This window comes from Callorhinus ursinus, unplaced genomic scaffold (genome assembly GCF_003265705.2).
Source record: "Callorhinus ursinus isolate GAN/ISIS: 27379988/994484 unplaced genomic scaffold, GSC_fseal_2.0 scaffold14, whole genome shotgun sequence".
Classification (NCBI taxonomy): Eukaryota; Metazoa; Chordata; class Mammalia; order Carnivora; family Otariidae; genus Callorhinus; species Callorhinus ursinus.
In genome coordinates this window covers 633,826-646,860 of record NW_027397076.1, presented here as the reverse complement: position 1 = coordinate 646,860, position 13,035 = coordinate 633,826, and the positions used below count along the sequence as shown (strand labels likewise).

Genomic DNA, 13,035 nt, shown 5'->3' with positions numbered 1-13,035 from the left:
GCCTCGCCGATCCCGTTTTCTACCGTCTAGACCGTGTTCAGCTCGGAGGCACCATCAGGGCCGAATTCTGTGGGCACGGACGCCAGCCATGGAGGAGACTCCACCCCGCACACCACCCCTCTGCCCGTGCCGGCCACAGTCCCCAGTGACACACCCATCACACCCACCCCTGAGCAGGTAAACAAGCCTGAGTCAGAGCCACGCAGGTCAGGGAGCACCCCACTCAGTCTGAAAAGTACTGTCCTCGTAGCAGCCCCATGTTTCAAAGATGAGGCTTATTAGATAAACTCACTTGCCCAGAGCCACACACAGCTCATCAGAGATGGTGGTGGGACTCAAGCTCAGGTCTGCCTGACTCCCAGCAGGCTCTGTCCTGCCCCTCGGCCAGCCGTTTGCCAAGCTGTGTGGTGCGCGGAGCCCTTCAGGCAGCCCCCCGAGGGGGTGGGGGTGGGGAGTGCCCAGCAGGCGGCCTCCTCAACAACAGCAGCTCCATTTTCTTTGTGGGGTTTGTTTATGTGCTCAAATAAGATTCCATTTGAACAGAGGTTCTGGCTAAAAACAGTTCTAAACCATCTGCACAGAAAAAAATTTTTTAAACCCTTCCTTTGCACCATGATGCTTCCCACCAAGCCCCAAGAAGGTTTGAGGTGTAGTGTGAGATTCCAGGGGCCGGGGTCTGGGGCTCTATGAGTAGCTTTGCAGGCTTACCCACCAGAGACTCAACGGCCACTGACTTAGCTTCTGTCCCTCATTTTCCTCCACCGGGAACAGGGGGGTAAAGCCACCTGCTGAGACTGCTCGCCCCAACAAGGGGTGTCTGCTGCCATGGCCAGTGTGCGCTGGGTGTGTGCTCATTTTATTTATTTATTTATTTATTTATTTATTTATTTATTTAAGTACTCTCTACACCCAACACGGGGCTCGAACTCACAACCCTGAGATCAAGAGTTGCACACTCAGCACCCTAGTGCGCTCTCATTTTAGCCGTGGCTGTTGGGATGCAAGTGGAGTCCTTGCATGGTTGGGGTGCCCACTTTTGAGGCGTGTTAAGAACTTCAGAGCCATCCTGTCGGCTAAGTGTGAAAGCTTAGCTGCTAAAGGTACTGGGGAGAGAGACACAGGTGTGTGATGGAAACAAAGTGAAACTTGACCTTCCAAAGCGCACCTGCTGATCTGCACTATCTCATTTGGATTTATGAACAAACCTCCCAGCAGCCCTTCGCACCCCAGCCTATCTGAAGAGAGACTTCTGTATTTGATACCTTATAGCAAATTATAAAATCACCTCCCAGACTTACAAGTATTACTAGAAAAGTTTTCTTGACTGGACAGATAATTAAAGGTATATAAAAATTGTAGAATCACCTTGTGATCTAAATTTTATGTCACCAGGTTATGATTTTAACCAATTTGCCTGAAGTCTGGCATCTGCGTGGTTTAAGACTGATTATGTCCAGTGCCTGCTCAGTTTGCAAAACCCAACTGAGTAGGAGTTAATGTCCAGCTCCCCTTTTGTCTCCTGGGGCATGTTAAGGCTTTCAGGCAGTGATACCACTCCCAGACTCCATTGTAATTAGGTCCCATCTGACCTGGACACACTGGGCTTATGGTCAGTAGTCTTTCCACTTATGTATACTGAGAGCGTTCATTAGATAGGCCAAACACACCAAGCATTTTGCAGGGTTTGGAAGGTGTCCGTGAGCCGCAGTGTCTGCACCCCCATTTCTTCACCTGCAGAGGCTGGGATAACGATATTTGCCTCCTAAGACTGTGGTGAAGTTTAATTAGCAATAAAAGTTAAATGCTTGGCACTTAGTAGGTGGTCAGTAAATGGTCACTGCTCACACAGGCATCGTGAATTTATATAGTGACACTCCTGTTCTGGAATCAGCGGGGTCACGTGCATTTCTCAAAATGTAGGCCACTTAATCCTAGACCCATGCGGTATTCCCTGGCAAAGGGTTCTTTGTCCCGATTAATTTTAGAACTTCCATACTGATTGCTTCCTGGACATTCACAGTGTCCATAGTGCTCCTGAGGAGACCTCACTCCCCACAGAGCCCCACAGCATAAGACCCTTCACCACCTCCCCTGTGTGGAGACTCTGCAACTTGATTTACACAGATTCCCCAAGCCAAGACCTTGGAACCCTTGGGTCACTGACAACCTGCTACCGTCTTTTTAACCAGTGCTAAATCTCGGTGTCATACTCAAGATGGGGGGTGGCCCTGGGACTCCTGCTTGGAAGAGCCCAGGACACCGAAACAGACCAGGAGGAGCAGGCCAGGAGCAAGACAAAATCCCATCCTCACAGGACAGGACGGGGGAGTAAAATCCTGCCGTCCTAGGAGCCAGAGTGAGATCCTGTCACCCTAGGGAGGGAAGCAGGTCTGCTGATTGTCCCCTGTCCCCGTGGCAGGGAGCTGCCCTCCAGGGCCTTGTTAGCTGCCACCTGGGACCCAGGGAAAGCTGGCGGCCTCCAGCCGTACTCTGTGTGCATTTACTCACAGCTCCACTGCTTTTGGCCTTCCCTGAACCAGGCTTCCCAGTTTGGAGATGGTAACGGTTGGTAGCACCTCTGTAAGGGGGTCTCAGGGTGGTGGGGGCAACCCACCGCAGGACTGTGGCTCAAGAGCCTAGAGCATACTGGCAGGTCGGCTCCTCTGGGTAGCCCCCCCACCCCACCCCAGCTCGTGGCGCCAGGCTCTCCTCGCTAGCGACAATGGCTCTGGACCCCTGGCTTAGCTCACCAGGGCCGCCGGTGTATTTCAGATCGCAAAGCTGCGCAGCGAGCTCGAGATGGTGAGTGGGAACGTGAGGGTGATGTCGGAGATGCTGACGGAGCTGGTGCCCACCCAGGCAGAGCCTGCAGACCTGGAGCTGCTACAGGTGAGCAGGCACCCGTCTGCCCCCAGGTGACTTCTCTAGCATTTGCCCACACACATTTCTTCCCCAGCTACGCTACAGTTCTCACGGCTTACTCGGAACTTCGTGGTCACAGTGGGAGAGATTGAAACTGGGCCGAGACTTTGGGCTCCATCATATTGGAATTCAGGGCTCTAGCCTTTTCTGGTTTGAACAGAATAGCTTCTCTCTCAGTTTCCTCGTCTGTAAGATTGTTCTGATTTCCCCCTTGCAGAGTACGGAGCTTAGCAGGCTGGTGTGAGAGCAGCGCCAGCTTGGGGGGGAGAGGGCAGCTGGTCTCGGGCCCCCGGGGCCGGTGGGAGCCACAGGTTTTCGCTCCACGTGTCACACGATAGTCCCACCATCCCATCCCCAGATGGGGACCACCGAAGGCCCTACCCTACCTGTGGAGGTCAGTTCATAGCGGTACCAAGAAAGCTGGGGGACCCCAAGGCCCAGGAGCCACCAAGTGTGAGTGATTTGGTTTTCGCGGTGACGGCTCACAAGTGATGAGCACTTCCCGTGCACCGGGCTCTGATGTAGACACGTGATATACAGTCATTCACCTAACCCTCACCACCCCCTACAGGGCGTAGGTACTGTCATTACCCCCGTTTCCCAGATCAGCAAACTGAGGCGAAGAGAGGGCCCGTAATGTGCCTGGGGTCACATGGCTGGTAAGCAGCAGAGCTGGAATTCGAACCCAGGAGACTGGCTCCAGCCACTGGTCTTCTGCTCTGCAGAGGGGGGGTGAGGAAGTGGGAACAAAGCCACAAGTGTGCTTGGTCACAGGAGGAAGAGAAGGGAGGCCCGCAGGGTGTTGAAAGTCACTCGGGCCCGCCCTGCCCCACAATAAAGGCAGATGAGGAAATTCTAGGAGGCGGGGTAACAGTCCAAAAGAGAACCGAAGTCAGTAGTGGGGCAGCATCTGGTCTTCACGGTGCTTGTGGGAGAAAAGTGCCAACCGCCTCTTTGCGCCTTGAGACCGCGACCCAGGCGTCCGGCGGCCTAGTGGCTGGTACCTGAAGAAAGAGTCCGTCTTACAAATGAAAAACTTACACTGCTGTGGCGTTTAGTTTTTTTCTCTTTCCCAAAGAGAGTTTAAATATATAATTTACCAATTAAAAGTCAGTCAGTGACATGGCGACTGAGTGCAGTGTGGGGTCCTGGAGCAGAAGGACATTAGTGGGAGAACAGCGAGACCGAAGGAAGTCTGGAGTTGAGTTTGTAGCGTGGGGTCGGTGTTAACGTCTTCGTCTTGACAGACGCCAAACTCAGGAGAAGCTGAGTGGAGGGCTCTACTATCTTGGCAACTCTTCTGCAAATCTAAAATTATTCCAAAGTAAAAAGTATTTAAAAAGAAATTAGGGAAGGGGCACCTGGGTGGCTCACTCGGTTAAGCGCCTGCCTTCGGCTCAGGTCATAATCTCAGGGTCCTGGGATCGAGCCCCGTGTTGGGCTCCCTGCTCCGCCAGGAATCTGCTTCTCCCTCTGCCTCTGCCCTCCCCGCCGCTTGTGTTCTGGCTCCCGCACACGCGTGCATGCTGTGTCTCTCTCTATCTCTCAAATAAATAAAATCTTTTTTAAAAAAAAATTAGGGAAAATAATGGAAAATTTCAAAATCAGGGTTTGCACATAATAGCTGGAGAGGTCCGGCTTGGTGTTTTTATGTCGGTTACGAAAAGATCCCAGTCACCCAGAGAAGTTGCGGTGTGTCCCACCGACCACTGGCACTGTTGGTTTTCACCCGAGCAAAGGCGGCAGCGGGAGGTCTGCACGCACTGTCTCGCCTGTGGCTTGTCTCCCCTGTGCTCATTGTTGGCGTAGGACACCAGAGGCGGGATCCAGAGGCGCGTTTGTGGAGCCCGGCGACGGCCGCGCTCTGGGCCCAGGGGCTGAGGCCATCTCTCCCCCTCCCTCCGCAGGAGCTCAACCGGACGTGCCGAGCCATGCAGCAGCGGGTCCTAGAACTCATCCCCCGAATCGCCAATGAACAGCTCACCGAGGAGCTGCTCATCGTCAATGACAACCTCAACAACGTGTTCCTGCGCCACGAACGGTAACCCGCCGCCTCCCTGGCCTCTGGCCAGCTGTGCCCCAGCCCGCTCCCTCCCCTGCCTGCCTGTCCGCACCATCTGGCCTCCTCCCACCGCCCTCTCAGACACGTGTGCCGTCAGCTTTCTCCCTCCCCGGTGGGCATGAGCTCCACGCAGCCTGCCACCACTGCTCTCCAGGCCAGAGTGTGCCCTGCCGCCGCATCCCTGCGGGCGGGCTGCTCTGTCCTTGCTGTGGGCCCTCTACTTACTTGACTTTGGCTTTTTGCACGCTACACGAACTCAGTTAAGCAGGAAAAGAGTTCATGAGAAGAAAAGCCTTTATGGACAGGAGAGCTTTCAGAATCCAAAGAAGAGTCAAACAGCGAGTCCCGCCAGCAGAGCAGAAAAGAGAGATCACAGGCTGGCTCGAAGGTCTCAAGGCAGAAAGTCACGGACCATGTTCCTAGGGTGTGGCCATCAGGAAATGGGCCCCAGACACTTGCCCACTTTCTGTCATTCTGTTCAAGAGTCAGCTCCCCAGGAGAAATGGATTTGCTCAGCTTTGTTGTACCCACCTGCTGGCGAAGGGAAGAGGGCCCCTTGCAGGTGGTTGTACCAGGACCCTAGGAAATGGGGGAAGAGCTGCTCCCCAGACGGCACTCGGGTGCTATTACCAAAGAAGGGAGAAGGGGTGCCAGGCTCTCTGTATCTGCCCCGTGGGGTGACAGAGAGTCTGCGCAGTGATACCTGTAAGCACTTAGCAACCCGGGATGTCTGAGTCAAGACACAGTTATCCAGCCTTCTCCAGCCTTCGTTCACTTCCTGTCTTTCTGCAGCAACAGACCCCGAGTGATTCTGAGTCAGTGGAGAGTAGGGGGGTGGTGGCCTGCTGTGGGCCATGTCTGCCCAGCCCTTCCTGCTCCCTGGCCCAGTGGAATAGAAGAGTCGCTTTCTGCCATTTTGAGGTGTAGGCTGAGGTGGCCCAAGGGCCCAATCTGGGGATGACTAGGACCCCTTGACACCCACAGGTGTCAGGCCTGACATATGCCTGCTGCCTCCTAGTTCACGGTCCTGCCTGTAGTCAGGGTCTTCGCTGGGTCCTCACACGTGGGCGGGAGGTTCCGCTGTCCCCTTGTAATAGACGAGGCTGAGGTTCAGAAGGGACGTACCCACGGTCACTCAGCAAGTGACAGGGCCAGGCCTCAGCAGACCACGGCCTTCTGCAGCCACCTCGGCAGCCCGGAGGCTAGTCCCAGGGGCTCCAGGAAGGAACATAAGAGATGCGTGTCTTCTGACACCACTTCGGAGAGCCAGTGACACAGGTACACGTGTGTAAGCGAATCACCGAACACGTTTGATAAAACAGCACTTAGCTTTGCCATGTACTGTACATCCCCATTTTCCTCTGTTCTAGCCTATTTCTGGTGGTTCGCTTACTGCTGGTCATGACAAGTGGCCAGATGATTGATCATTCAAATTGCGACAGTCTGGCAAGTGAACGAGGGGTACTGTTAACAGTTCCCCGGGGACAGCAGGCATAAATTGGATCGGTCCCCCTAATTGTGACTCACTGCCGTGGATTTGGTTGCCAGCAGCGTGAAGAGCTGGGCTGTGCTGAGGGGCCTCTCTGTCTCTCTGACCCGGCTTGTTTCTGTCTTCGTAGGTTTGAACGGTTCCGAACAGGCCAGACCGGCAAGGTAAAGGCGCTTTTCTGGGACCAGATCATGCCCGTGTTGATGGGAAGGAGGCGGAGGGCTGTGCTCACCTCCCTCCCTGGACATCCTGCATAGGATGTGCCTTCTTATCCAGGCCCAGAGAGAAGTCCCCTTCTCACTTTTTCTGTCACTGTTCCTTTAAGGTAACTAAGGCTCTGCCACCAGCTGATGCCCCAGGGGTCTTCCCAGCCTCCCAGGGGGTGCTGCTGAGCTAGAGGCAGCCGTGGGGCTGATTCCCAGTCCTAGCTGCTGGGGCCCTCCTGACACATCCTCGAGCAACAGTGGCATCTCCCTTCTCCCCAGGCCCCACAAGAGGTCGAGGCGGCAGCTGACCTGATCGACATGGGCCCTGACCAGGTGGCCACCGGCAGCCTCTCATCCCAGCTGGCGGGAATGAGTAAGTGCCGTGCGGGGGTTCTGGCCGAGGGCACATTATGGTGGGCACCCCTGCAGTTTGGGGGTGCCCTCCTGTTAGACTGTTGGAGCTGGAGTGCCAGCAGCAGAAGGTCGGCCCAGACCTCACCTCGCTGGGCTGGACCCCCACTGCAAGGTTGGGTGCCCAGGACCGAACACATGGAGCTCTCCCTCCCAGCCCGCCAACCCCCGAGCGCCCTCACACCTCAGAAGCCCAGTGCTCTGTGGTCGCCCCTCAACACCGAATTCTCTGTGACCTGAGCCATCCGAGCGAGCTGGGGCTGGTCACTTGAACGCCCTGTGCCCCCCTCGCTGCCCTGTAACCGGCAGGGTTGCCATGGGGACTAGGTAAGCGCACGCACGAAGGGGGCTTGGACTGGCGCCGGGCCCGGGGTGCGCGCCCCCAGCACGCCAGCAGTCGTCATTGCCATCGCTGCGATTAGTGTCCCTACAGCTGGCTGCGTGCTTGTGCCAAGCCCTAGGAAGTAGTCAAGAGCCCAGAACCACTGCTGCTAGGCTGTTTGAAAACTCAGCCACCCGTCTCATCTCTCGCCCGCTGCTCAGCCATGTACTGCGCCAGATGCACTGGGCCGCGTTTTACCTGCTCTCCGCACAGCTGCCCTGGGAGGGGGCCGGGGTCTCCGCCTCAGGGAGAGCAGGTCACGTGCCCACAGTCCCTCAGCCAACAGGTGGCCTGCCCCCTCCTACACCCGCACTGTCCCCACCCCCCACCCCGCTGCTTCTCCAGAATCATCCCTGGGCCTGGCAGCTCAGCCCCTGCCCAGTGTGCAGGAACAGGTGGCGGGCCCTTCATGTGCCTTTCTGTCCCTGCAGACTTGGGCTCCAGCAGCGTGAGGGCTGGCCTGCAGTCTCTGGAGGCCTCTGGCCAACTGGAAGGCGAGTTTGACATGTTTGCGCTGACCCGGGGCAGTTCTCTGGCTGACCAACGAAAAGAGTGAGTGGCCTGCCCCCACCCCCACCCCACCCTCCGCAGTTTGGGCTGCCCCCAGTCAGGGCAGAGCCTCTCTGGGCCCCTGAACCCAGGTGTTTGGCATGCCACGTGGAAGGACACACAGCCCCCCTGCCTGTACCCCCTCAGGACGGCAGAGTTCCTACTCCCTAGATCAGTCGCTCGCAGCCTGGACAGTCCTGTGGCCAAGACGTAGACTTCATGCCCCACAGGCAGGCCTGGGAGGTGGAAGGGACCCCTGTGGTTTGATGAGCAACTGTGTGCCAGAGTCTTACATGATCTGATCGGAGGAGGAAGCCGAGGCATTGAGGGGCTGGGTCATTTGCCCCAAGTCAGGCCGTTGATACGTGGCAGTGCTAGGTTGAGAGCCCAAGGCTGCTGGTTCCAAAACTGCCTCCAGCCCGACCCACCTCCCCACTACATTGTAGGCCACACACCAAGCCCTCCAGGGCAGGCAGGGAAGATCCCTGATAAAACTTCAGGGACTTGTCGAGTCATTTCTCGTGATCACTAGCCACCCTTAACTTTCCTCTAGAGGTCCCTGTTGTTCTACTCGGATCTGACCCCTCTGCACCAGAGCTGGGGTTCTGTCCTTTCCTGGGGACAGTGTTTTCAGGGAGGTGCTTTCAGCAGCCCGGACCAGCCCCTTGGCTCAGCTCCTCAAGACTGGCCCCGTACAGGCTTGTCAGGGGAAGCAGTTTGCTTGGTATTCTCAGCCTTTTGCTCAGGACCCAGGACTGAGCTGGGGGCAGCCAGGATTTACAGCCAAGGGAAGCTCTGGATTAAGGGATCCCCTCAGCAGTTGGCCCTGGCTCCCCAGTGGTCATTCTGGTCATTTGAATGACCTTTGCCCTCCCCACCTTGCCTTATCTTTGGGAACTGTCAGTGGGCCTCCGAGGGCCCAGGTATGCCCTCTGCACACCACATCCAGGTCAGATCTGATAAGGCTGGCCTGGCTCCGTGAGGTTGCTCAGCCCTTCCCGCTGACCAGAGGCAGCCTGGGCTATGAGCTGCGTCTTTAGTCTGAGCAGTCTGCACTCCCAAGCTCCGGTGCTCAGGGACCAGCAGCTCACGGTTGCCATGGAGTGTGGGGCACTGTGAGGCCCGCTGTGTGGGTGGAAGCTAATGAGTCCAGTGGGATTTGCAGCCAGGAGGGTGGCCCGCCCGCCAGGCCCCAGCGGGGAGCACACGGGCCGTGCCGGAGAGCCCCTGGCACTCGTCCTGGCCCACCAGCCTGGCTGAGGCTCGCTGTTGTGCCATCGCTCCTTTGGGAAGCAGGGCCCTGGGTGGGGCAGAGAAAAGTATACCCAGCGCCTGCTCTCCAGAGCCTGCAGTCTCATGGGGAGACCGTGCTGTGCTAACCGCTATCCTGGAGGGGCATGCCAGGCACTGTGGACACATGCGTGGTGGCTGGCAGCTCTGCAGAGGGTGCTCAGGGCTGGACCTCGGGGATGAGAGGCAGTAAGGCCATTTCAGGCTATAGGAACAGTGTGTGCAAAGGCTCGGAGGCAAGGAAAGCATGAGATGCTGGGGGGAGGGCACATCCTGTACCTCCTCGGGTCATGGGTTCTCCTGCACGCCCTCCCTGGGGACTGGCTTCCACCACAGCAGAAGGCAGCCCACAGGGAGGAGAGTGCCCTAGCATCGAGTTCCTCTTTGCTTTGTTCTGCTTGGGAGTCCCTCCCTTAGGCCCCAGCTGGATCTTCTAGCCCCCTGACTGGCCTTTGGACTCCCCTCCTCACCCTGTCTCCTGGGGCGCTTGAACCCTTTAAGGCCTTTTCTGCCCACCTGGTGTCTGGCCCACACCTCTGCCTGCCTGGCTCCTCCTTCCTTTTTTTTTTTTTTTTAAGATTTTATTTATTTATTTGATAGAGAGGGACACAGCGAGAGAGGGAACACAAGCAGGCGGAGCGGTGGAGGGAGAAGCAGGCTTCCCGCCGAGCAGGGAGCCCGATGCGGGGCTCGATCCCAGGACCCTGGGATCATGACCTGAGCCGAAGGCAGACGCTCGACCGACTGAGGCACCCAGGCGCCCTCCCCCTGACTCCTTCCCTCCAGCCTGTGCCAGCTCTGCATCTGCTCACCAGGGACCCAGCTCCTTGGCAGCTCCTGTCTTTCTGCTCCAGCCCCGACCGCAGCTGGCACGGTCATGGCCTCTCCAGCTGAGCAGGCCCCTCCACTTGGGATACCAAGGAGAGCGACAGGGAGCATCTGGACGAGCCAGACTCAGGGCACCTTAGCCAGGCTTTGCTGAAAGTGGGATGCTCTTCCTCACCTTCTTTTGTATCATCATCCTGGGCACATGCTCCACTTCCTCCCTAGTGCCACTGTCATCCAGGTGACCCCAGGTCCAGTCCCTGCCCACCGGCCTCCCCACAACCCTCTGAGGTGTAGCCCTCCCCACACCTGTACCAGGTGTGGGGCAGTAGACACCTGGCCAAACATCTACAGCTGGGAGTGGGCCTTGTGGGCTACCTCTTTCAGGGCTGTCTTCGGCCCTCCCTTGCCGCAGGCATGGCCCCGGGGATGGCCAAGCTTCGTCCCCAGGGCCGGGTGGGTTGGAGAGACACAGAAAAGCAGAGATGGGGGGACGTAATTAGGAAAGAACATACAGTTCTTTTGAGTGAAGAAAAGGATGGGTTTCTGTATGTTCCTAGGGCAGGACCTGCCTTATTCTACCTTTTTCCGGAACACACGTGCCGTGTCTTCGAGGGAAAGAGGGAAAGCGACAGGGCTACTTCCGTAGCCTGAGTGGGCAGGCCCTCCCCGGGTCAGGACGCATGGCCCAGTGTTAGCCATCACTTCCCCCTCACCCCCTCTCACTGCACAGGTTGAGCCACGGAGACTCAGCTGCCCTCCAGAGGGGCCTGAGCACATCACCCGCCACCCTGCTTTCAGGTTGGCTCCATCTCAGCCCCGCAGACAGTGCCCAGCCCCCCGATGGACGGGAGCCACGTCACTGGGGGATGAGCCAGCTCTCGATGGCACTCTTCCGGCTAACTCCATATCCTGCATGAGGGAGAGGACAACAGTGCTGTCAAACGGCTGCCTGGGGACTTGGGGCTCTTATTCAAGAGGCCCTTTGGAGTGCCTGTCTGCCCCATTCCCAGGAAGGCCATTTGGCATTGCAAGGGTATCATTCGATGGGGTCCCAGTTCCTGAAGCCTCGGCCTGGCCCATCCCGAAGTGCAGGGCTTTTCGCTTTGCCACTGCGATCGTGCGGGGCTCTTCTTCCCTCGAACCTGGCCGGGCCAGTGCCGAGACCTCGCCTCCTTCCGCGGACGCTGCACAGGGAGAGTAACCACTCTTTGCCAGACTCACGGCTAAGTCCCCAAGGCCGCCTCTGGCTCCCACTGAGACCCACCTCAGGCACGGCAAACAGCCTCCTGGTGCTCAGCCGCTGCCCTCCCTGCCCCGCCCGGCTGGCTGGCAGCCCCCAGGACATTTAGAGGGCCCTCCACCATGCTGCCAGGGCAGGGCGGGCCAGGGGGAGCTTGGTGCTGGGGAGCCATGCAGCAGAAGGGAACACCCCGTCTGCCGGGCTGTTTTCAGCAGCAGAAGGGAACTCCCCGTCCAAGGCGGCCTCATACAGAACCACGATTTATTACGTTACAAAGTGGAAGCTGCTCGAAGAAGGGTCTAGATATGGGATTCTCCATGGGCATGGGGGCACGGGCGCTCTTTCTCAGCCCTGGAGTTGGGCCAGATCTGGTGAGAGCCGTTGGCGAACTTGCTCTTGGCCTTTGGCCAGCCCACCACCCTCCGTCACTTCAGCCTCGTTGCTGCCTGTCACGGTCACACGTCTGAGCCCAGGTCTGCCCTCCCCCGCAGGCCTGCAGCGTCAGAGCCTTTCCTAGGGCCTGAGCTACCCGCTACCCGGGCATGACCCAGGTCCACCCAGGATGTGAGTCCAGCTCGTCCCCACCCACCCTTGCGTCCCGCCATACCTGGAACAGCAAGGGCAGTGTTCATGGTGGCAGTGGCCTCTGTGTTTCAGGGTGAAATACGAAGCCCCCCAAGCAGCAGATAGTCTGGCGGGAGCCCTGGATGCCCGACAGCAGAACACTGGATCGGTAAGCAGAGGGTCCTACGGCCACTTTTTCCAGAAGGGAAGCCAGGGAATGCTTGCCCACCGGTTCCCCCCCACCCCCGGGGGCTGGGCCCTTTGCCGCCAATGTGATAATTGCCATCACACAGTGGAGGCAATGCTCTGAGAGGTTCAGTCATCTGCCCAGGTTCACCCAGCGAGGAAGGGTTGGAGCAAGGACTCGGATGCACCTGGGTCTGGGCCGGGAAGCTGGACTCCCACAGCCTGGGTTCCCGTCCCAGCGCCATGGCTTCCTGGCTGTGTGTCCTGAGGCACGCGGCCAACCTGTACGGTGGCTTACAGGAGGATGTGTGACAGGGAGTGTGTAAGGTACCCGGCAGAGTTTGAGCTCCGTCAACACTCTGCCTCACCGCCTCTCTAGAGCCCCGCTATTTGCAGGAGTGTGGACAGAGGAGACCAGAGGACAGACCCTAAAACTGCAGGGAGGCATCCAGGGACACCATTTTAGTTCCATCGAAGTGCTTGGCCACGTACAGAGTGAGAGCCACGTGCCCGGCACTGAGCGCGCTCTCTGGGTGGCCCCTCCCCCTTGGCAAGAACTCCAGGTCCAGTTCTCATCCCTTTGAATTTGTCTCTGGATGCCTTTGGGGCGGCAAGAGTTCCTGTTCCAGTAAGTGGACAGAGTAGCTGCTTGGGAGGCGGCTAGAAACGGCAGGGCCCAGGGGTCGGAGAGGCAGGGGAGGATTGGCAGGGGAGAGGCCCAGGGACAGCACAGGTTTCTGAGGCCAGGGTGGGACTGGGTGACGGGAGACAGAGCCTAAGAGGCAGCAGGGACCAGAAGGCCTCCGGCAGCCAGGAGCACTGTGTGAGGTGGAGGCCATGGTCAGTCTTGAGCAGAGGGGAAGTTTTATCTGTCCATTTTAGAAGGATCCAGCGTGGGAGGCTGGG

At 57.9% G+C, this 13,035-nt stretch overlaps 1 protein-coding gene across 4 annotated transcripts in view; it reads left to right on the top strand.

The window, feature by feature from the left end:
* TOM1 (target of myb1 membrane trafficking protein) overlaps window positions 1–13,035 on the top strand; it is a 38,593-nt gene that overhangs the window by 20,380 nt on the left and 5,178 nt on the right. For 3 of the 4 annotated variants that reach the window (XM_073900323.1, XM_025881524.2, XM_073900325.1), the window contains 7 exons: window positions 31–177; window positions 2,773–2,889; window positions 4,830–4,963; window positions 6,604–6,637; window positions 6,959–7,052; window positions 7,904–8,024; window positions 12,037–12,112. In XM_073900323.1, coding sequence (XP_073756424.1) covers window positions 31–177; window positions 2,773–2,889; window positions 4,830–4,963; window positions 6,604–6,637; window positions 6,959–7,052; window positions 7,904–8,024; window positions 12,037–12,112 — 723 coding nt within the window. The remainder of the gene's footprint in view (window positions 1–30; window positions 178–2,772; window positions 2,890–4,829; window positions 4,964–6,603; window positions 6,638–6,958; window positions 7,053–7,903; window positions 8,025–12,036; window positions 12,113–13,035) is intronic. The other variant, XM_073900324.1, reaches the window with a different exon arrangement.